At 52.9% G+C, this 20,592-nt stretch overlaps 1 protein-coding gene across 5 annotated transcripts; it reads right to left on the bottom strand.

Moving 5' to 3' along the window:
• Positions 1-456: 456 nt before the first annotated feature.
• LOC118696917 (calcium/calmodulin-dependent protein kinase type IV-like) lies at positions 457-15,992 on the bottom strand. 5 transcript variants are annotated; one of them, XM_054517347.1, is made up of 13 exons: positions 15,906-15,992; positions 15,087-15,611; positions 14,544-14,674; positions 11,184-11,262; positions 10,858-10,920; positions 7,652-7,734; positions 7,498-7,570; positions 6,811-6,901; positions 6,644-6,718; positions 6,004-6,079; positions 5,012-5,138; positions 3,782-3,934; positions 457-3,024 (listed from the first exon to the last, which is right to left on the bottom strand). In XM_054517347.1, exons 2-13 carry the CDS (start codon positions 15,087-15,089, stop codon positions 2,713-2,715), a joined length of 1,266 nt encoding a protein of 421 aa, XP_054373322.1. In that variant the 5' UTR covers positions 15,090-15,611; positions 15,906-15,992; the 3' UTR covers positions 457-2,712. The 5 variants fall into 5 exon arrangements, with proteins under 5 accessions (XP_054373322.1, XP_036255200.1, XP_036255201.1 ...); XM_036399307.2 differs by lacking the exon at positions 15,906-15,992 and having other exon boundaries at positions 14,544-14,671; positions 15,087-15,714; XM_036399308.2 differs by lacking the exon at positions 15,906-15,992 and having other exon boundaries at positions 15,093-15,714.
• Between the last annotated feature and the right edge of the window lie 4,600 nt (positions 15,993-20,592).

The following is a 20,592-nucleotide window of genomic DNA, read 5'->3' as shown; positions in this document are numbered from 1 at the left end:
GATTCTGTCTGGTCAGTGTCAGCTTCTTCCTCTTAATCCTGAGGTATCTTCAGGGCTGAGCAAGGCAAGAAAAAGTTAATTTCTTCTGATAATGGGGCAATAAATTCACTTTCTCTGAAAGATTTAGGTGTCCTGTGGCTGCTATCTGGTGTGAGTACCTCATTCCTTTCTTAAAAAAATATCCCACATGCATAGTTCCTATTTTAACTACAAAATTTACCTTTTAACTACAGAACTACATTTACCCCCCATAACAATGTTAATACAGCACTACAAATCAATACAACAAAACACATATAATAAAAATCTGCATAGAGCGATATAATGTGCACTTTTCACAAATTGGTTGAACTACAACTTCTTTAAAAACTCACTTCCTTATCAGCTTAGAACACCAACCCGTTCCATCCCAAATCTTTAGATTTTTAAGGAAAACAGTGAACACAGAGCCCACACTCAGAGGTTGGATGCTTTATTCACTGTCTCTACTTGGTCATCAACACCTGGCTGGCAGAACTGTCACCACCACACTGCAGCACTCACTCAAACACACTCAGCAAACAGCAAACAGACCAAAATGCACCTCCCCACCAGGAAACCCTCCCCACCAGGAGTGGTTTTTTCCCACCTTTAAATACAGATACCTGTGGAATAATAATAATAAGAAGAAATAAACTCCAGTTCTGGTTTGGTTTGCAGGCCCCCTCCTTCATCCTTCCACCGCTGGAGATAGTTTGTGTAATTGATTTGTCAAGCGGAATTCCCATTTTACTGGGAATTCTGCAACTGTTCCTCAGCCTCTTCCCTGCTCTGCAGGCTCTGGGGGTGCCAGCCTGGCCCCGTGAGGGGCTTTAATCAGCATTTCATGTCAAAGGATAGAAAATAGTCTTTAAAAGCTGTGTTGGGGAACAACAAGGCAGGGTTCAGGTCCAATGACACAACAAAGAGCTGGAGCTGAGCACCCTGCAAGGCTCAGCCCTCAGGGCTGGAAAAAGGAGAGGGGAAAACTCCTGCCAAAAATGCAAAGAAAAAGGGGGAATTTCCCTGTGCTGCAGAGTCCCATGGGATCAGGGGCTTCATTTCCCCCTGGGACGCCTCTCTGGGCAGCTGCTTCCCCACAAAAGAGCAGCTCGAGTTCAAAAAGTGCAGCTCTGGCCAAAGCCCCTCTTGAACACCCCATTTCTCTGCTGTCTTTGGCTCCCCAAACCCCACTGAGCTCCGGGGTGGATCCTCCTCACTCTGAGCTGCTTTGATTTCTGTTTGTGCTGGAGAAAATCCCCAAACCCATTTTTCCTCCCCCTGCTCTGACCTCAACCTCCTGCCCCTGCTCTGTCACCCCCAGGTCCGTCACTGCTGCATCACCTTTGGCAAAACATCCAATTTTGGGTTGGTTTTTTTTTTTGCCCTTCCCGTCCCAGCTGCTCAATTCTGCACCCCCATCCTGGGGGAGTGAACCTCCTGTACAAATTTGGTGGGATTTTTACCCTGAACACACCGTTCTAAGCCCAAAATGTGGGGGTGCAGGTCATGGTTGCTGCCTTAGGGCTCAACCCTGGCAGGATCCCAGCAGCTCTCTGCAATTCCCACATGGAATATGGCTTTTGCTGGCTGCTCACTTGCTCTCTATTAAAATCTGTAAACGGTCACCTTTTATCCTGCCTTAAAAATAAAAATAATTTTCAATAAGTTTGTCTGCTGATTTCATTAAAAAATAAAAATTAAAAAAAGGTATAAACTCACTGATCTCCCTCAGGGAACAGCAATCGCATGGCTAAAATCTCACAATATTCAAATTCCTGTATTAGAATTGTGTCAATCCTGACCTGGAATGCCAAGGGGAGGCTGGACCAGCATTCCCAGTCTGTGACCACCCCACCACCACCAGCAGGGATCCACAGCAAGGCTGAAGGTGGGGAACACCCAAAAAAACACAACCCAGGGCTCGGGAGTGACAAGGGCAGCACTGGCATGGGCTGCTCTCCAGAGAGGATTGAACATTTGGGGTCAAAGGCTCCGAAAGCCCCTCCTAACACAGCAGCAGCCCCACAGCTGGGCTGGTGACAGCGCTGGACATGTCACAGCTATGGCAGAAAAATAAAAAACAAAACCAACTTTCAGGATTATTTACAGGAACCCCTTAAAGACAACTCGCTGCCTTTGCAGGGAAAGGTGGGAGAAATCCTCTTCGTGCCTCGATTTTTGGGATCTTCCCAAACCACGGCGGCCCAGACTGCTGCAGAGTGGGAAGAAAAGTCACTGCCATGTCCCCTCAGCTGGTGGGGACAGACAGAGGGACAGCGAGCGGGGCTGGCAGGACACGACACGAGGATGTCCCAGGACGTGACACGAGGATGTCCCAGAGCCCAGAGCAGCAGCCAAGGCTCGGCGATGCCACCACTGTGGGGCTGTTAGCTGTCACAGGCAGGCCCTGGCACGGCCACCGGGGCCACCACGGCGTGGTCACTCTGGACCATGGACATTGGGGCCACATCCGGGTGGTCACTCTGGAATATGGTGGGGTGGTCACTCTGGAACTTGGCCACCGGGGTCACATTGGGGTGGTCACTCTGGAACGCAGCAGGATGGTCACTCTGGAATGCGGCCACTGGGCCCAGGGTGGGGTGGTCACTCTGGAGCTTGGCCACTGAGGCCACATTGGTGTGGTCACTCTGGAACGCAGCAGGATGGTCACTCTGGACTGTGGTGGGGTGGTCACTCTGGAACGCAGGCCACCGGGGTCACATTGGAGTGGTCACTCTGGAACGTGGTGGGGTGGTCACTCTGGACCGTGGCAGGGTGGTCACTCTGGACCGTGGCCACCGGGCCCACATCGGAGCGGTCGCTCTGGAACGTGGCAGGGTGGTCGCTCTGGAACGTTCTGAGCCCCGTGCCGGCCCCGGCGCTGCCGTTCCCCGCGGGCTGGGCCAGGACCCGGGGTCCCCCCTGGCCGCGGCCGCTGCGGGAGCAGTCGTGGTGGCCGTGGTTGCCCAAGCGGCTGGAGGCCACCACGGCTTTCATGGCAGCCTGGGAGAGGGGCAGAGGATCAGGGAATTGTGGAATGTTCCGAGGGGATCACCCAGCACAAATCCTGGCCTGGCCCAGGACAACCCAACAATCCCACCTCAACCATCCCAGCCCACAATCCCATCCCAACAATCCCGCCCCAGCAACCCCACCCCACAATCCTGGCACCACAATCCCGTCACCACAATTCCATGTTCCAACAGTCCCATCCCAACAATATCATCCCCACAATCCTGCCCCAACAATCTCATCCCCAGCAATCTCATCCCCAGCAATTCCACCCCAAACTCCTGCAGCCGTGGCTGCCTCAGGTTGAGGGAATTCAGTGCCCAGCACACTCAGGGGAGGAACCTTTCCCTAAAATCCATCCCAAAAATCCCCTGGCACCGCTCCAAACTGTCCCTCGGTACCCAAGAGGGTGCTGCCCTTCCAGGCCATGGATGGGGACAGTTATCTCTGCCGCTTTGATTTTTTAAGATTTTCTAAGTTTTTTGATGTTTATGCATTTTCGTAACAAACGTTTCCACCCCCTTTTTTGTAAATAACTTCTCATTTTGCATTCTTTTATGGAAGAAGGGAAATTTGACAGACTGTTGGTTTGTTTAGTGTCATTAGAGAGGCGGCACTTTTACTTTTTAATCCACTGTCACTTTTAGAAATCTATGAAATGTCAGAGGCAGAAAATAAATTTCCCTTTCCGGTGTCCCCTCCCTGTGCTGTCACACGTCCCTGATGGTGCCAGGTGTCCCCTCCTCACCTTCAGTTTCCTCCTGGCATTGAATTCCTGCAGTTTCCTCTGCGTGCTGTCCATGTGAGCGAATTTTGCTGCTTTCCCAGTGACCCAGGGGTGCTGCAGGGCCTGGTGAACCGTCAGCCTCTTCTGGGGATCCAAAACGATCAATTTCCTGACCTGAAGGCATCAAAATGGCTATTTTTTCGTTATTTCGTAGTAATTCGCAGTAAAATAAGGATGATTATAATTAATATCTAATATATAAATCATAAAATCAAATGAATCATCAAAATAATCATAATAAATCATACAATTTATCATAATAAATAATAAAATGAATAATAAAAATAAGGAAGAAAGAAAGAAGTAAAAAGAAAGAAATAAGACATTAAATAGAAAGAAATAGAAAATAGAAATAGAAAGAAATAAAATTAATCATAAAATCAATGATAAATTAATAAATATTTTAAAATCAAAATAATAAATTACATTAATTAATCAAAATCAATCATAAAAAATAAGGAATAAATAAAGGAAATTAAAGAAAGCAAGAGTGCATCATAATAAATAAGTAAATAATTCACACAAAAAATTAATAGAATTATGTAGGAAATAAATAAATTTAATTAGACAAATATATGTAGTAAATACATGAAAATAAAAACATGAAATGCAAGAAATAAAAAATATGTGCTTAAGAAAAGAAATAAACAAATGCAATAAATGAAAAAAATAAAATAATAAAATAAGTGAAACCAATAATGAAAATAGTGACAAATAAATAAATGAAAATTTGTCATAAATACATAAACCCATAAATAAATAAATGTGATAGATAGATAAATAAATTGAATTAAAGAAATTAATAAATAAAAGTAAATAAATTAATAAATAAATGGCTAGAAATTAAATCTTAAAAGAAACAATTGAAATATAAAGAAACAAATTAACTAATAAATAAAGGGATAAAATGAAATAATAAAAGAAATCATAAACAGGTAGAAGATATAAATAAAACCAAATAAGTATATAAATAAAGATAAAGTAAGGGAAAAGAAAAGAAAGGGAAGGGAAAGGAAAGGGAGGAGAGGAGAAATGAATTAAAATAAAATAAAGTGACATAAACTAAAATAAATAAGATAAAAATAAATTAGAATAAAATAAAATAAAGTATAAAAAATAAAATAAAATAAAATAAAATAAAATAAAAGAATAAATTTTACAGTTTGCCAAGCCCAGCAGTGCCTCACTCACCAAGTCCTTGGCGTTTGGGGACACCTCGTCCCACCAGGGGGACACGAACTCGTAGTCGCAGGTGAGGATGCGGCCGTACATGTACTGGTCCCCCCGCGGGTCAAAGAAAGGCTCGAAGCCACAGAGCCTGGGGGGACAGAGCCGTGGGACACGGTGCCACCAACCCTGCCAGCCCCCCGTCACTGTCACATCCCCGAAAAATCCCTTCCCCAGGATTTCTTCCCTTGGGAAGCTGAGAAGCCTCAGAGGAAAATGAAAACAGTAATTTTGTGCTTGCTTCTCCTGTGTTTTGCTGCTCTGGAATGTGGTCTGGAGATTATTCACTAATTAGTCATTGTTTGATTGGTTTCATGTGAATTGTTTTTACTTAATGACCAATCACAGCCAGCTGTGTCAGGGCTCTGGAAAAAAAAGTCACAGGTTTTCATTATCATTCTTGTTAAGCTTCCTGATGCATCCCTTCTCTATTCTTTAGTTTAGTTGTAGTACAGTATTTATTAATATAATAGAATAGAATAGAATAGAATAGAATAGAATAGAATAGAATAGAATATAATATATAAATTTGTAATATAAATTTATAACATAAATTTATAAGGTATATTTATAATATTATATTTCTATTATATTGTATATATACCATAATATATATTTCTATTATATATACTACTATATACTATTATATTATATTATATACTATTATATTATATACTATTATATACTATTATATACTATTATATACTATTATATTATATACTATTATATACTATTATATACTATTATATACTATTATATTATATTATATTATATTCTATTCTATTCTATTCTATTCTATTCTATTCTATTATATTATATTATATGCCTTCTAAAAACATAGAGTCAAATTAATGAATTTCCTCCTTCCTCCTGGGAACCGTGCATATTCAACACCCCCCAGCAGGGACAGAGGGGACAAAGCCCCCCTTGCTGTGTCCCCTGGCTGTGACACTCACAGGATGTAGGTGATGACACCCACGCTCCACATGTCCACCTCTGGTCCATAGGGGCACCCGTGCAGGATTTCGGGGGCTGGAAGGAAAATTTGGGGGTCAAACACACCCATAGGGGGGGTCCCAGTGGAGAAAACCCTGCTGGGCACGGGCAGGTGTGGAGAAAAGGGATAAATGAGGAGAAAAAGGGGATAAATGGGGCACGGTCCCAGCTATTCCTGCAGTGAGCTGTGCCCGGCCTCGGGCAGGAAAAACCCCCTGGAATGTCCTTCCCACCCCAATTTTCCTCTCCCCAAAATGTTCCTCCCATCTCTCCCACCCTAATTTTCTTCCCCCCAGAATGTCCCTCTCTCCCTAATTTTCCTCTCCCCACAATCTCCCTCTCATCCTCCCACCCCAATTTTCCTGTCCCCAAAATGTCCCTCTCTCCCTCTCACCCCAATTTTCCTCTCCGAGAATGTCCCTCCTTTCTCCCGCCCCAATTTTCCTCTCCCCACCATGTCCCTCTCTCCCTCCCACCCCAAAATGTCCCTCCCTCTCTCCCATCCCAATTTTCCTGTCCCCAAGATGTCCCTCCATCCCTTCCACCCCAATTTTCCTGTCCCCAGATGTCCCTCCAGCCCCGGTCCCCCTCCCCGCTCACCGCAGTACCCCGGTGTCCCACACACGGTTTTCATGGTGTCCTGTTCGTCCACGATCTTGGAGAGCCCAAAGTCACCTTGCAGGGACACAAGGGAGTGGCAGTGCCATCAGGGAGGGGCACTGGGACCCCCAGTCGTGCCAGGACCCCTGGCCAGGTCCCCAACCCACCGATTTTGAGGGGTGCATTGGGGGACAGGTCAGCGTAGAGCAGGTTCTCCGGCTTCAGGTCCCGGTGCACGACCCCATTCTCGTGCAAATACTGCAAAAAAAAAAAGGAAAAGTGGGGTGTGAAAAGGAAAGGAACGGCCTCAGACAGAATTTGGGAGGTGGCAGCAGCGATTGGGGACCTGTCACAAACTCGGGACCAGCTCAGGAACAGCCACCGCTGTGGAGGATCCGTTTCCAGTCAGGAGTTCCTGGTTTTTAAACCCTCCCGTTGCCATGGAAACTCTGGGATGCAGAGCAGCCCTGACCTTCCTCCATCCTCCTCTTCATCACCCCTTAAGAGCAGATCCATCTTCTCCCAGTGGTGCCTTTGGGAGGCCAAGGGCAAGGGGAGAAATGAGGTGTTTGGGATGGGGGCAGCTCCAGGTGCTTCTCCCCAGGGATATTTGGGATCAGTGCTGCTCTGGGTGCTTCTCCCCAGGGATATTTGGGGTGGGGGCAGCTCCAGGTGCCTCTCCTGAGGGATATTTGGGATGGGGACAGCTCTGGGTGCTTCTCCTCAGGAATATTTGGGATGGGGGCATCTCCTGACCCTTCTCCTGAGGGATATTTGGGATGGGGGCACCTCCAGGCCCTTCTCCCCAGGGATATTTGGCTGCAGCCCCCCCAGTGCCACACCCTCCCCGTTACCGAAACAGCCTCCAGGATCTGCTTGACCACGTTTGCCGCATCCCGCTCGCTGTAGAACCCCCTCTCCACGATCCTGTGGGCACACGGAGCCTTCAGCCCCCTCCATCCTCCTCCTCCTCCTCCCAGGATCCATCCCCCTGGAGCTGATCCTCACCTGTCAAAGAGTTCTCCCCCCGTCACCAGCTCCAACACCAGCGCGATCTCCGAGGGCGTCTCGAAAATCTCCTTCAGCTTGATCTGGAAAATGGATAAAAATGAAATGATAAAATACACAATCACCATGTTATGAATAAATAAAGTAATTAATAAATAAAGGGATAAAAAATGAAATGATAAAAGAAATCATACCCATATGGACGAAATAAATAAATAAAATAAAATAAAATAAAATAAAATAAAATAAAATAAATAAAATAAATAAGACTGGAAAATGGATTAAAATGTGATCATAAAAGAAACAACCACAATGTTATAAATAAATGAATAAAGTAATTAATAAATAAAAGGATAAAATTAAATAATAAAAGAAATCATCATGTGGAGGAAATAAATAAATTAATTAAATAAAATAAATAAAACTGGAAAATGGATTAAAATGTGATCATAAAAGAAACAATCACAATGTTATAAAGAAATAAAGTAATTAATAAATAAAGGGATTAAAAATGAAATAATAAAAGAAATCATACCCATATGGAGGAAATAAATACATTTTAAAAATAAATAAATAAAAAGTAAGGGAAAAGGAAAAAGAAAAGGAAAAAAGAAAAAAGGGAAGGGAAGGGTGGCAGGAGGAATTTAGGGATGTGGGATGTAGGATATGGGATTTGGGATGTAGAATGCAGGATGTGGGCTATGGGATGCAGGTTGAGGTCCCCTGTTGAGGGCAGGAAATTATGAATCTGACTCCATGTTCTTAGAAGGCTAATTTACTATTTTATGGTATTATATTCTATTAAAAAACGCTATACTAAAGCTGTACTAAAGAATATAGAAAGGGTACTTACAGAAGGTTTAGCAAGATACTAATGAAAAACCCAGACTCTCCAGAGTCCCACACAGCTGGCTGTGATTGTCATTAAATAAAACCAAGTCACACGTTGGCTAAACAATCTCCAACCCACATTCCAAAGCAGCAAAACGCCGGAGAAGCAAGAAGATAATTCTTGTTTTCATTTTTCTCTGAGGCTTCTCAGCTTCCCAAGGGAGGAAATCCTGGCTGAAGGGATTTTTCCAGAAAATGTGACAGTGACAATGCAGGAATGCTGTGCTGGGAGGAGACTTTGACCACCAGGGAGGGTGGAAAGGGTTATTTCAGTGCAAACATTTCCTTCCTCTGTTTGTTTGGTTTTTCCTCACTCTTGGTTTGTTTTCACCTGAATTTTTTTGAATTTTTCACAGCAGGCCCCACTCCCTTAACACAGATTAAAGATGAATCTGGGAATGTGCAGAGCCCTGATCCTCTTTACATCTCTGAGCTTGTTTGGCAGAGGAGCTCCTTGAGAGCTTTGGGATTTTGCAGCTCCATGGGCACCTCAGAGTCCTGTGCAGTGGGAGCAACTCCAGCTGCATCCCATGGGATGGATCCTGATCCTGCACACCTGGCATGGGATGAGGGAGAGCCAGACACACCCTGTGGGGTCACAGCCACTCTGGGATCAAGGATCTGGAAATGTCCTGCAGCAGACGAGGCACCAAACCCTTGGTTTTGTCCTCACTTTTTGTGATTCAGCTCCCACACGAGCCCTTTGTGTCTCCACAGCCCATCTGGAATTAACAACTCTCTCTCAAAGCAACGTCCAAATGCAATTTTTTTCCTTTTTTTTTCCCCACTTTTTAAATTTTTTTTTTAATGGAAACCCAAGAATTTCATGCTTCTTAAGACTTTTGTGACACTGCGAATTTCATGGGGCTTTAATCATTCCCTTCCCAGGCTGGGTGACAAGCCTTGATCCCCTGCGGGGTGAGAGACACTATGTGGCAGCTTATTGCATTATAATAATACACAGAGCACTATAATTTTCCTATTAACTTCAAAAGTTTACAATCCTATTATCAGCCTCTGCCGAGGTCGGTGCTGCACGATAGCAGCAATGATGGAGCAGAGCTGCTCCTCTTCAAACATCACTTGAACGTGGGGATGAGCAGAACCCCATGGAAAGCTCGGGGATTTAAATATCCCAACAGGATGGATCCTCCTCTGTGGCTCTGAGGAGAGGGGAGGGTGGAAATTGGATTTTCTGTGGTGTTCCTGATAACACATCAGAGAGGAGCCTCTTCCCATCCACCTGGGCTGCTCCAAGGGTGTGATTCCCATCCCTGCATCTCTCCAGATGTGCTGGGATGGGGGAAATGCCTCCATGGAAGCACCAAATTGTCCAAAAACCACTGAAACACCCCAAAACAGGCCCACACCGAGCTGTCTGAGAGGTTTAGAGACAACCTGTCCCCAGTGCTTTGGCCTCTTTATCTCTGGTTTTGGGATCGCTGGGATTTCTCTTGGCTTCATCTCTTGACGTGAAGGTTTTGGGCTTCTCCAGAGAGCAAAACTCCGAGGATGGGCTGGGAGAAACTGTGCCCAGGGTTTGGGGGATGCTGCAGCCTGGGGCAAGACAATGTCCCAGTGATGTCCCAGCGATGTCCCAGCGATGTCCCAGCGATGTCCTGATCACAATCCCAACAGGAGCAGGGCCTGGCCCAACCCTCAGCCCCACAGCAGCTCCCAGGTGGCTTTTTCTGTGTCATTTCCTTAACTCAGGTGTTCTCCAAGATCCTTTTGCGATTTCCCAGAGGAACCATGCAGTTGGGAATGCCCCTTTTTTGGGAGGCCCCTGGCATTCCGGAGGGGCTCTGCTGGCCCTGGCTGGGTTAGATCAGCTCCAACCCCACTCCTGTTATCCCTGGAGTGCTGAGTGGGCAGGACACAGCCCCAGCCCTGCAGCCCTGGCCTCCCCTTTTATCTCCCCTTCATTCCAGCCAGGCAATTTTCCCTGGGATTCATTTGATCTCCTCGATGGAAATTGCCTGCCTGGTGGAAATCTCAAGCCAGGGTGTGGGAAGGGGGAGGACAGGGGGGGTCCTCGGGCTTTGGATGTCAGAGCTGGGAGCTCAAAGGAGCTGCAAGGAGCAGGAATTTCATGTGGCAGAGAGAGGGGGCATCACCTGGATGCTGTGAGTGAGGCAGGGAGGGTTCAGGGGGTGCAGGGAGGGTTTTCATGGGGTGACGCCTTCGTTCTACACCAGGACAGGATGAGAAGAAGGACACTGCAGCCCTTCCCTCAGCACCAGGCTGAGTTAAGGGCAAACCCAGCCCCAGCACCCAAAGGGAGGTGGCAGCTGTGTCCCCGGGGTCCTACTCACGATGTTGGGGTGCGAGAGGCGCAGCAGGACCCCGATCTCCGTCCTCACGATCTTTTTGTCAATCTGGGAAGCAGAGCTTGCGTCACCTGTGCTGCCAGACCTGCCCCTGGCTCCCCACATTACACCCAGCACATTTTATGGCTGTCCCAGAGCCCACCCCCAGCCCAAATCCCAGCGATTTGTCCATGTGGGACCCCCAGATCGTGGGAGCAATGCCCGGTGCCAGCCCCACACCCGTCCTGGTGCCAAGGGGCAGGGAGGAGAGACAGCACCAGCCCTGCCCCAGCTCCCTGATGCTCCCCCTTCCCATCCCCAGCCCCTCTCACCGTTTTCTTCAGGATCTTGGCAGCGTAGGGAGCTCCCGTGCCCTTCTCCTGGCAGCTGAACACCACCGAGGTGGCTCCCCTGGAGGGCAGAGGGGACGTGAGGCTGGCACAGAGCTGGGGGTCCTGCTCCCCCTGTGCCCCCCACCAGCACCTTTGGCAGTGCCAGGCCCTGGGAGCTCAGCGTGGATTCATCCCACTCTTCATGGATCCTGCCTTTCATGGATCTCCTTCCTCCTGCGTCCCCAATTCCTGAATTCCCCTCCTGTACCCCATCCCTTCATCCCACCCCACATCCCCTTCCTGCTGCATCCCCACTTCCTGAATTCCCTTCCTGTACCCCTCTCCTTCATCCCCACATCCTCTTCCTCCTGCATCCCCAATTCCTGAATTCCCCTCCTGTACTCCTCTCCTTCATCCCCACATCCTCTTCCTCCTGCATTCCCCCATTCCTGAATTCCCTTCCTATACCCCTCTCCTTCATCCCCACATCCTCTTCCTCCTGCATCCCCAATTCCTGAATTCCCTTCCTATACCCCTCTCCTTCATCCCCACCCCAAATCCCCCTCCTGATGCCCCCCTCTCCCGCACCCCCTCCTCCTGCACCCCCTCCCGCATCCATCCCGGCTTTCCAAGTCCATTTTAATTAAACCCGAGTCCCACGGGGGGTTTAAATCCTTAAGCGGCTTTCACGACGGGACGGAGCCGCCGCGTCCCCGCTCGCTCGCGGCCTCTCGGCGACAGCAGCGACGCTGCCGGGGCGCCATCCCAGCCCATCCCCGTCACCAGACACCGCCAGGTGACACCGCTGGGGTGACACCGGCACCGCCACCGCGTCCCCGCAGCCCGCGGCCATCTCAGCCCGAGTTAATCGCGTTTCCCGATCGCTGGACGGTGAAATCAGCCCAGCGCTCCCGGCCGCTCCGGGGCTCATTTGCAATTCCATCTCTCCCTGCCTGGCTCCTGGAGCACATTAATCCCTGCCCCCGAGTCATCGGCCGCGTTTTACCGCACTTTGGCTTCGCCGCCTTCTGGGACGGAGCTCAGGCTGTGCCTGGAGGTGCCCGGCAAGATCAGAGCCCCAAAACCAGCGATTTTCACACCAAAACCTCCCCTGAGCCCACCAACATCCCCTCAGGCAGCCCCTGCGCTCCCGGGTGCTCTCCTGAAAAGGGGATTTGTCTCCAAACCCAGAGCAGATTTTGCAGCTCATCCGGCTGAACTTGGGAACGGCGTTCCCATGGCAACGGCGGCACTGGGTACCACTCCGGGATGCTGCGGGATCCACAAGCTCCAACCCTGCCCAGCTCCAAAATTTCCTCCCTTTTGCCAAACGTTCCCCACGAAACTTCAGTTTACACATAAAAAGTGATTTGGAAACGAATTGTTGCAAGCTGGGAGGGGAGAGGAGGGGCGGCCACCACCTGCTACAGCTCAGGAAAAAGGGCAAAAGCTGCAATTTGACCCCAAAATGGCATCGCTGCTGCTACGACCGCCACAACAACGCCCTTCCAGCGGGAGAGGCCACCGGGTTATCCTTGGAATTTCCCAGCTGGGCTGGTCACGGGGCAGGACCCTCCACCCCCTCTCCAGAGCTGAATCCCAGCCAGGATCTGTCCCTCTCACCCTCCCTTTACATTTTTTTTCCGCACGGCCAATTCGCAGCCTGATTCCCGCCGCTAACGAGATCATTTAGGAGCGCTCGGCTCGGCGTTTAGGAGGGCTCGGGGTGGCTCCTGTGCCCGCTGTGCCCGCGGCGCTGCCCCTCACGCGTCCCCAATTAGGGCAGCGCTCGGAATTCGCCACGCCTCGGCCCCGCCGGCCCCCGCAGCCGCCGCTCAGGGCCTCAAATAAATATCCCCAATCAGCCTTGCCTGCCACGGGAGATAATTGCATTTGCTTTCCAGATGAACTGGAAAATGTCGAACGATGGGATTTGCCGAGAGAGACCTGGAATGTGCGGCCGGGAGCAGCCCCGGGCTGGGTCCTCCCCGCTGTCCCCACGTCCTCCATCCCTGTCCTGCTCCCTGGGGATTCCTGGCTGGATCTGGGTCCAGCCTTGCCAGGAGAGGCTCTGAGGGAGAGCTGTGCACGGAGAGTGGGCTCCCAGCAGCCCAAATCCCACCCAGATCCCACCACGCTGTGAGTTTGATTTAAATCTGGTGCTGAAACTGGATGGATGGATGGATGGATGGATGGATGGATGGATGGATGGATGGATGGATGGATGGATGGATGGATGGATTCCAGGGGCTCCAGACCTGTCCTTCTGTCCTACATCCCTCTGTGCAAAGGCTGGGCGCTGCCCAAGCCCTGGGCTGATGTGGCCACACCTTAAATACAAACCCTTAAATTCCTGCTTTCACCAAAACTGCTGCTTTTTGGGATTCTCTGAGGATGGAAACCCAGCCTGAGCCACCAAATCCCCCTGTTCTGAGCCAGGGCTCCAAGGCAGAGCTGCCTCACCCCATGGCACAGCCCAGAGCCCCCACAAACGGGACCATCAACCTTCCCACTATGGCCCCCTGGCACACCTGAGGGGCACCAGGACACGGGGATCACAGCCCTCAGATGGGCTCTGCAAGCCAAATCCAGAGTGAGAATTCAGGCTCTGGCACTGCCTGGCCTTTGCAGGGGGCTGCAGCAGGCAGGACCCTCTCATTGGCCACCCCCAGAGCTTTGGGGTGCTCAGAGGAGAGATGGGTGCCCCCCTGATCCCACTGCCTTGGACATGAGCAATATCCACCTCCACAGGCCCAGGGACCCCCAGCCCAACCTGCAAACGCCCCGGGAGCTCTGCCAGAGCCTTTCTGCAGTGTCACAGCACAGGCCAAGGCCAGGTAACACAAGAGGGGAGGGTCTGTCACCATCCAGCCCCTTACCCATCCTTCCCCAGCCCTTCCACATCCACCCTTCCTGCATCCCTCCATTCTCCCATCTCTACTCATCCATTCCTCCCACATCCATCCATCCACCCCCTTCCTATCTGTCCCTCCCTTCCTGCATCCTCCCCTGCATCCCTTCACCCCCATTCCCCTTCATCCACCCCCCCCCAAATCCCTCCACCTCCCCCAATCCATCCTCTCTGTATTCCTCACCCCTCCCCACATCCCTCCATCCCCTTCACACCTCTCCCTCTCTTCCTGCATCCTTTCCTGCATCCCTTCACCCCCCCCCATTTCCTTTCATCCCCCCACTCCAAATCCCTCCACCCACCCCCCAAATCCATCCCCTCTGTATTCCTCAGCCCTCCCCACATCCCTCCATCCCTCTCCCCCCCAGGCCCCATCCAGGACCCGCTCCCAGCCCCGGGGGGCTCCTGCCCCTCCCAGCCCCTCCCCGTTCGCTCTCCCCGCCCGGTACCGTCCCAGCTCGGGGCCCACGACGTAGAAATCTTCCAGTGCCGCCTCCCGGTGGGATCCATCGATCCAGAACTCGCTCTCGCTCTTGGACGACGGCATGGTGGGCTGGGGGCTGCCAGCTGCCTCCAGCTGCTGGGAAGGGGAAGGGGAAGGGGAAGGGGAGCCCCCGGCATGGATCGGCGCAGCCCCCCCGCCTCACCTCCACCCAAATCCCCCCCGCGCTTCCCCGGGAGCCCAGATGGCTCGGGAAAAACCAGCGCTGGGGATTATCGAGCGCCGCGGAACCACAAATCCCCTTCCCACCCGGCACGTACGATGCCTTTGCCGAGATAATTCCCCGCTCTGTGGGATGTTTTCCCCCCCTCCTCTGCTTTTCCCACCACTCCCTCCTCCTTTTCCCACCCCATTCCCACCTGTTTGGGTCCCCCCCGGCTTTGCAGAGCCCGCGGACCTGTTCGCACCCCAATTCCTGCAGCTCCCCCCACACTCCAGCCCTCCACACGCCCCCGGTAATTTTGGGGTGGGGTCGTGGCCCGGCACGTACCATTACCTGCGGCGCCGCCTCATCCCCGCCGCGGGGCGGCCGTGCCGGGGGTGGGCACGGGGGGTCCCGAGCCCGCGGGGCCGGTGCTGAGCCTGCCCTAGAGCCCCCCCGGTGCTCCCCAAATCGGGGCGTCACGGCTCAGCTGCTCCGGGGGGGCTTCACGGGGCTGGGAGGATGCAGGGATGGGAAGATGGAGGGAGAAAGGATGGGAGGACGCGGGAATGGAGGGATGCAGGGATGGGAGGATGGAGGGATGCAGGGATGGGAGGACGCGGGAATGGAGGGATGCAGGGATGGGAGGATGGAGGGATGAGAGGATGGAGGGATACAGGGATGGGAGGATGCAGGGATGGGAGGATGGAGGGATGCAGGGATGGGAGGATGCAGGGATGGGAGGATGCCGGCCAGCACGGATGCAGCTGCCAGGATGCCGGGATGGGAGGATGCAGGGATGCCGGGACACCGGGCAGCACCGGGAGGCGGCGATGAGAGGCTGCCGGGCTGCCGGGAAGCGGCAGAGCAGCGCTGCAGGGAGAGAGGAAGGTGGGGATGCGGGGCCGGGGCTGCGGAGCACCGGGACCCTCCCCGGCAGCATCAGCGGCTCCCGCCTGGCTCGGCCGTGCCACCCCCCGGCCCGGCGCCGCCACTGCACCCCCCCGCCGCCCCCCCGGGGCTACGGGACCCGCGCGGTGCTCGGGGGGAGCCCGGGCGACCCCCACCCCCCGCCCGCACCGGCAGGACCCGGCCCCGCGGCGGGGGCGCCCGGGAGCTCCGGAACCCCCCGGTGCCGCTGCCCCCGCCCCGCAGCCCCGCACGCACCGGGGCCGGGCTGTGCCCCCCCCCCGAGCAGCCGGAACCGAGAACCCCCCCCGGTGCCGGGGGGCGCGGAGCGGGGGGCGCGGGCGCTGCCCGGAGCGGCCGCACGGTGACGCCGTCGCCCACCGGATGGGAACGGGGGGGGTGGGGGGGACGTGGGAAGGTGGGAGGGGACGGGGAGGGGATGGGATTGGGATTGGAGAGGGATTGAGTTACGGGCCTGGAGTGGGAATGGGCTGGGGATGGTGGGAGTGGCACTGGGAGTGGCACTGGGAATGGCACTGGGAATGGCACTGGGAATGGGCTGGGAATGGCACTGGGAGTGGCACCACTGGGAATGGTGGGAGTGGCACTGGGAATGGTGGGGCCCCGCTGGAGGAGGGGGATGAGCAGTGGAGGTGGGGGGTGAAATGGGATCAAGGGACCAGGCACGGGTGGGTTTAGGGTGGGATTGGGATTGGGGTGGGGCCAGGAACAGGGAATGGAGATAGGATGAGATTGGGCAGGGCTGGGACTGAGGCTGGGATGGGAGTGAGGATGGGGTTGGATTGGGGTGGGGTTGGGGACGAGATGGGAATGGGGATGGGATGGGGATAGGGCCGGGGTGAAACTTGGATTGGGACTGGGGCCAGGAACAGGATCAGAATGGACACGGGATTAGAGAAGGAGAAGGGATGGGCCAGGGATGGGGTGGGAGTGGAGATAGGGCTGGGAAAAGGACAGGAATGAGGCTGGAATGGGGCCAGGAACAGAGTGGGAGTGGGAATGAGGTTGGGGTGCTGCTGTCCCTGTGTCTGGGAGCCTGTGGGGTGTCAGTATTCCCCATAGCAAGGGAAGCAGGAAACGCCTCCTGAACATCCAGGGGCAAGGAAACAACAGATTTTTATGTTTTTCTATTAAGAATTGGAAATAAGGAGAGCATCCCATAGGACAGTGACCTTCCAGTGGGACTGAGGGGTACACAGGCCCTGAGGATGCTTCAGGACCCCCCCAAATCCCTCAGCACAAACAGGAGACCCCCCAAAAGGCCCCGCCATGAACAAAACGTTTTCGTTGTCATGGGCTCCCCGAGTATTTATTAGAATATTTTATCATATCTGAGGGAGGCAAACTCAGCCCTGCTTGATCTCCTCCAGTTGCAGCTCCCTTTTGAAAGGGATGTTCTCCGTGCAGGGAGTGACCTGCTCCATGAATAAATTGACTCTGCCTCCGTTCTCTCCCTGTCCTGGAATGTTGTGGAGACAAGGGTGGGCTGCAGAGGCTGCCTTGCATAATTAATATTTATAACAAGCACAATTCCCCCCCGTTCATCCCCAAAGAGTGGGGAGGGCTGTGCTGGCAGCTCCTTCCCTTTGGAAATCTCATAATTGGGCCCCTAACGAGGGGTCCAACCCCCCCTGGCACCCACGGGCACCCGTGGGTGGGCACGGGATGGGCACGGAGCTGGATCAGCCCGGACAGAGGGAAATGGGGATGGGAATGGGGCAGCCCCCGACCCCTGCAAACCCCAAAACCCCCGTGGGGTGGGGGGTGCCCTTTGCAGGTGCTGTCCCCAGCCAGGACACGTTCCCGAGGCGCAGATCCAGCGACTGGCAGCGGGAATTGTCCCGTTCCCTGCCGGGCTGGTGGGACGCTGGGGCTGGATCCGCTCCTCCAGCCTTTTGTCTGCGGGAGAGGAATTAATTATTTTGTTCTCTCATTACCCTGGACTAAAAAATCCATTTCTGAGCAGCATAAATTTAGGTGCCTGAAGTGGCTATTTTAACATCCCGGGAAACATTTCTCTCCCTCCCTCGCCCTTTTCCCAATCATTTCTGTCTCATTGGCAGCCATCGATGTTCCGGATGAAGCACAAGATGGAGGGACATTATCCAAACCCGCCGAATCGGCCCTTCCTGGGTGGAAAATGAGATGGCGAGGCTGAAACGGGGTCCCCACGGTCCCCCCAAACCCCCAAACCCCGCGGGCTGGGGGTCTGGGGCAAATCCCAGCGCGGGCAGAGCAGAGTCTGAGAGCGGCCCCGCCAGGGACCGGCTGCCGCCGTGCGCTGCTCAATTGTTTGGAACATAAAATGGAAATTAATACATGGGGTGACCCCCCCCCCCCGGCATCCCCCGTTCCCCCCAGCGCCGCTCGCCTCGTTAATTGAACGGCGCGAAGCAAATGAGGTCAGAGCTCACTTGAGCCAGACAAGGACACGGGAACACGCGCGGCTGCCGGCGAGGCAGGGCTGTACCTGCCCGTGTTTAGCATTCCTGCCGGGATCCGCTCATTAAAAACCTAAAAGGCGGCTTAAGCATCCCATTAGAGCCGAGCCGGGCTCCGGAGCCTTCCCTCGCCGACGTTTGCGGGGAGAGCCGAGCACGGGGAGGGGGTTTGCAGTTCCTGCCCCATCGCCGGCTCTTTGGGGGGCTTTGGAGCTCCTCTGGGGGTCCCTGGAGATGCCAGGGGCAGAGGGTGAGAGGGGCAGGGGAGGCGTTGGAGCATCCCAAACCCCGCGCCTGGGTCAGGCTCCTGCTGCTGGGGCCGCCCAGGGCCAGCCCTGCCCCATCATCCCCTCTCCTTCCAAGGAGATTCCCTCAGCCGGGCTTTGGGAACAGCTCCCACGCCGTGCCTCAGTTTCTCCAGCTCTGGCAGGGCCTTGGCTGTGGCTGCTGACCCTTCCCATTTTCCAGGTGTCCCCAGGGATGTTCCTGGCTCCATCCCCAGCTCTGGGGTCAGACCCTGCGGGTGCTGCTGCAGCCCTGCCTGGCCATGGATCACCAGGATTTTGGGAAGAGGTGGCACACAAGGATCCTGTGGGAGCCCTCCCAGTGTCCCCTCACCCAGGACAGCGCAAGGGGCTCCGTGCCAGGGCTGTGGGCACCAATCCCGTGGGAGGCTCCGTTCCTGTGGCACTGGATGCTGTCCCTGCTCCAGGGGCCAGCTGGGGACCCCACTCCTCATGTCCCATCCCAAACAGGACCCCAGCAAGTGACAGGCACTCCGAGCCACCCCAGGACTGCTCAGTGCCCCAGCCACGAGCACCCACACTTCGAGGCCTCTCTCAGGTGGCACCTGAGAGCCACCTTGTGCCACCTTGTGCCACCTCCGCCACCTCCCTGGGGCTTTGGCTTCCCCAGCCGCTCCATCATCATCCCAAGGAGCAAACCCAGAGCCTACCCAGCATCTCCTCTTTCCAGAGGAGGCTCAGGCATCCAGCATTCCCTCTTTCCCAGCATCTCCCTACATCCTCCTCCACTTCCTCCCTCTTCCCTTTCTCCCTCTCTTTTTTTTTTCTTTCTTTTTTTTTTTTTTTAAGACAAGAAATGAGTTGTCTTCCCGCAGATGTGACTAAAAGCACTCTGGAAATGTCAGCCACTGCTGGAAAGGGACCCAGATAACATTTAGCTTTAGGTAAGAGAGTAGATTTTCTCTGCACTAATTCATATTTATAAGCTCTCGTGTTCCCGGGGAGAGCGCGGCGCTGATGGCACTCGCTGATTGCCAGCGCGCGGAGCAGGGAATTGTTTTCATATCCGAGATTAAAGAGTGGTTTCTGCTCCCAGTGGCACCTGTGTATTTACACTGGTCATTCTCAATTCATTCTTATAAGATTAAGACTGGAAATGGGAAATGGTTATAAAGTGCTGAGCCCGGAGGGGTCGGGGGACGTGACGGGGACGGGGCAGAGCCCGGACTCTGCACCAGGAGCAGCCACAGGGGCTCTGCTCTCTCTGGGTGGGAAAAGTCCGTCCAGAGGGAAATTCCTCATCCAGATCCTATGGGATGGTCACTCTGAGTGACTCCAGCAGGGATGGATGGGGATGGATGGGGATGGATAGGGGCAGAGCCCGGACCCTGCACTGGAAGCAGCCTGGTCTGAGCAGGGGCACAGGGGCTCTGCTCTCCCTGGATGGGAAAAGTCCGTCCAGAGGGAAACTCTTCATCCAGATCCTATGGGATGGTCACTTTGAGTGACTCCAGCAAGGATGGATGGGGATGGATGAGGATGGATGGGGATGGATGGGGATGGATGAGGATGGATGGGGGCAGAGCCCGGACTCTACACCAAGAACAACCATGGGGGCTCTGCTCTCCCTGGGTGGGAAAAGTCTGTCCAGGGGGAAATTCCTCATCCAGATCCTATGGGATGATCACTCTGAGTAACTCCAGCAGGGATGGATGGGGATGGATGGGGATGGATGGGGATGGATGGGGATGGATGGCTGGAGCAGTGTGGGCAGCAGGATGGACACAGACTCACCACAGATTAGCTGAGAGCTTTATTTCTATTGAGATTAAGTAAAAGATTTATTTCTATTAAGATTAGGTGAAAGATTTATTTCTATTATGACTCGGTGGAAGATTTATTTCTACTATTATTATTTTTCAACACATCTCGGGGTTTGTGTCAGCTGATTAAAAGCAAACAAGTAAAGCTCCTCTTCTCCGTGGCGGATCAAGGATTTGGGAACTTTTAGAGCTTTATTTAGTTTTTCTCTGTTTTATTTAATTTTTTTTTTTTTAATCGTGTTTGCAAAGTGGCTGAGCACCTCCAGAGAGAGTTGGAGCGTAAACATGGGGGGAAAGGGAAAAAAAAAAAACAAAAACCCTGGGTTGTGTCAGGGATTGAGGGGTTGGAATTAGGGGGAGGAAGGGGCAAAAAAAAAGGGGGAGGAGGCGGTGGGGGATGCAGGAGGGGTTCGGG

The sequence above is a fragment of the Molothrus ater genome, chromosome 26 (assembly GCF_012460135.2).
Source record: "Molothrus ater isolate BHLD 08-10-18 breed brown headed cowbird chromosome 26, BPBGC_Mater_1.1, whole genome shotgun sequence".
Classification (NCBI taxonomy): domain Eukaryota; kingdom Metazoa; phylum Chordata; class Aves; order Passeriformes; family Icteridae; genus Molothrus; species Molothrus ater.
Note: the sequence above shows the minus strand (reverse complement) of the source record. Positions and strands in the feature narration are given on the sequence as shown.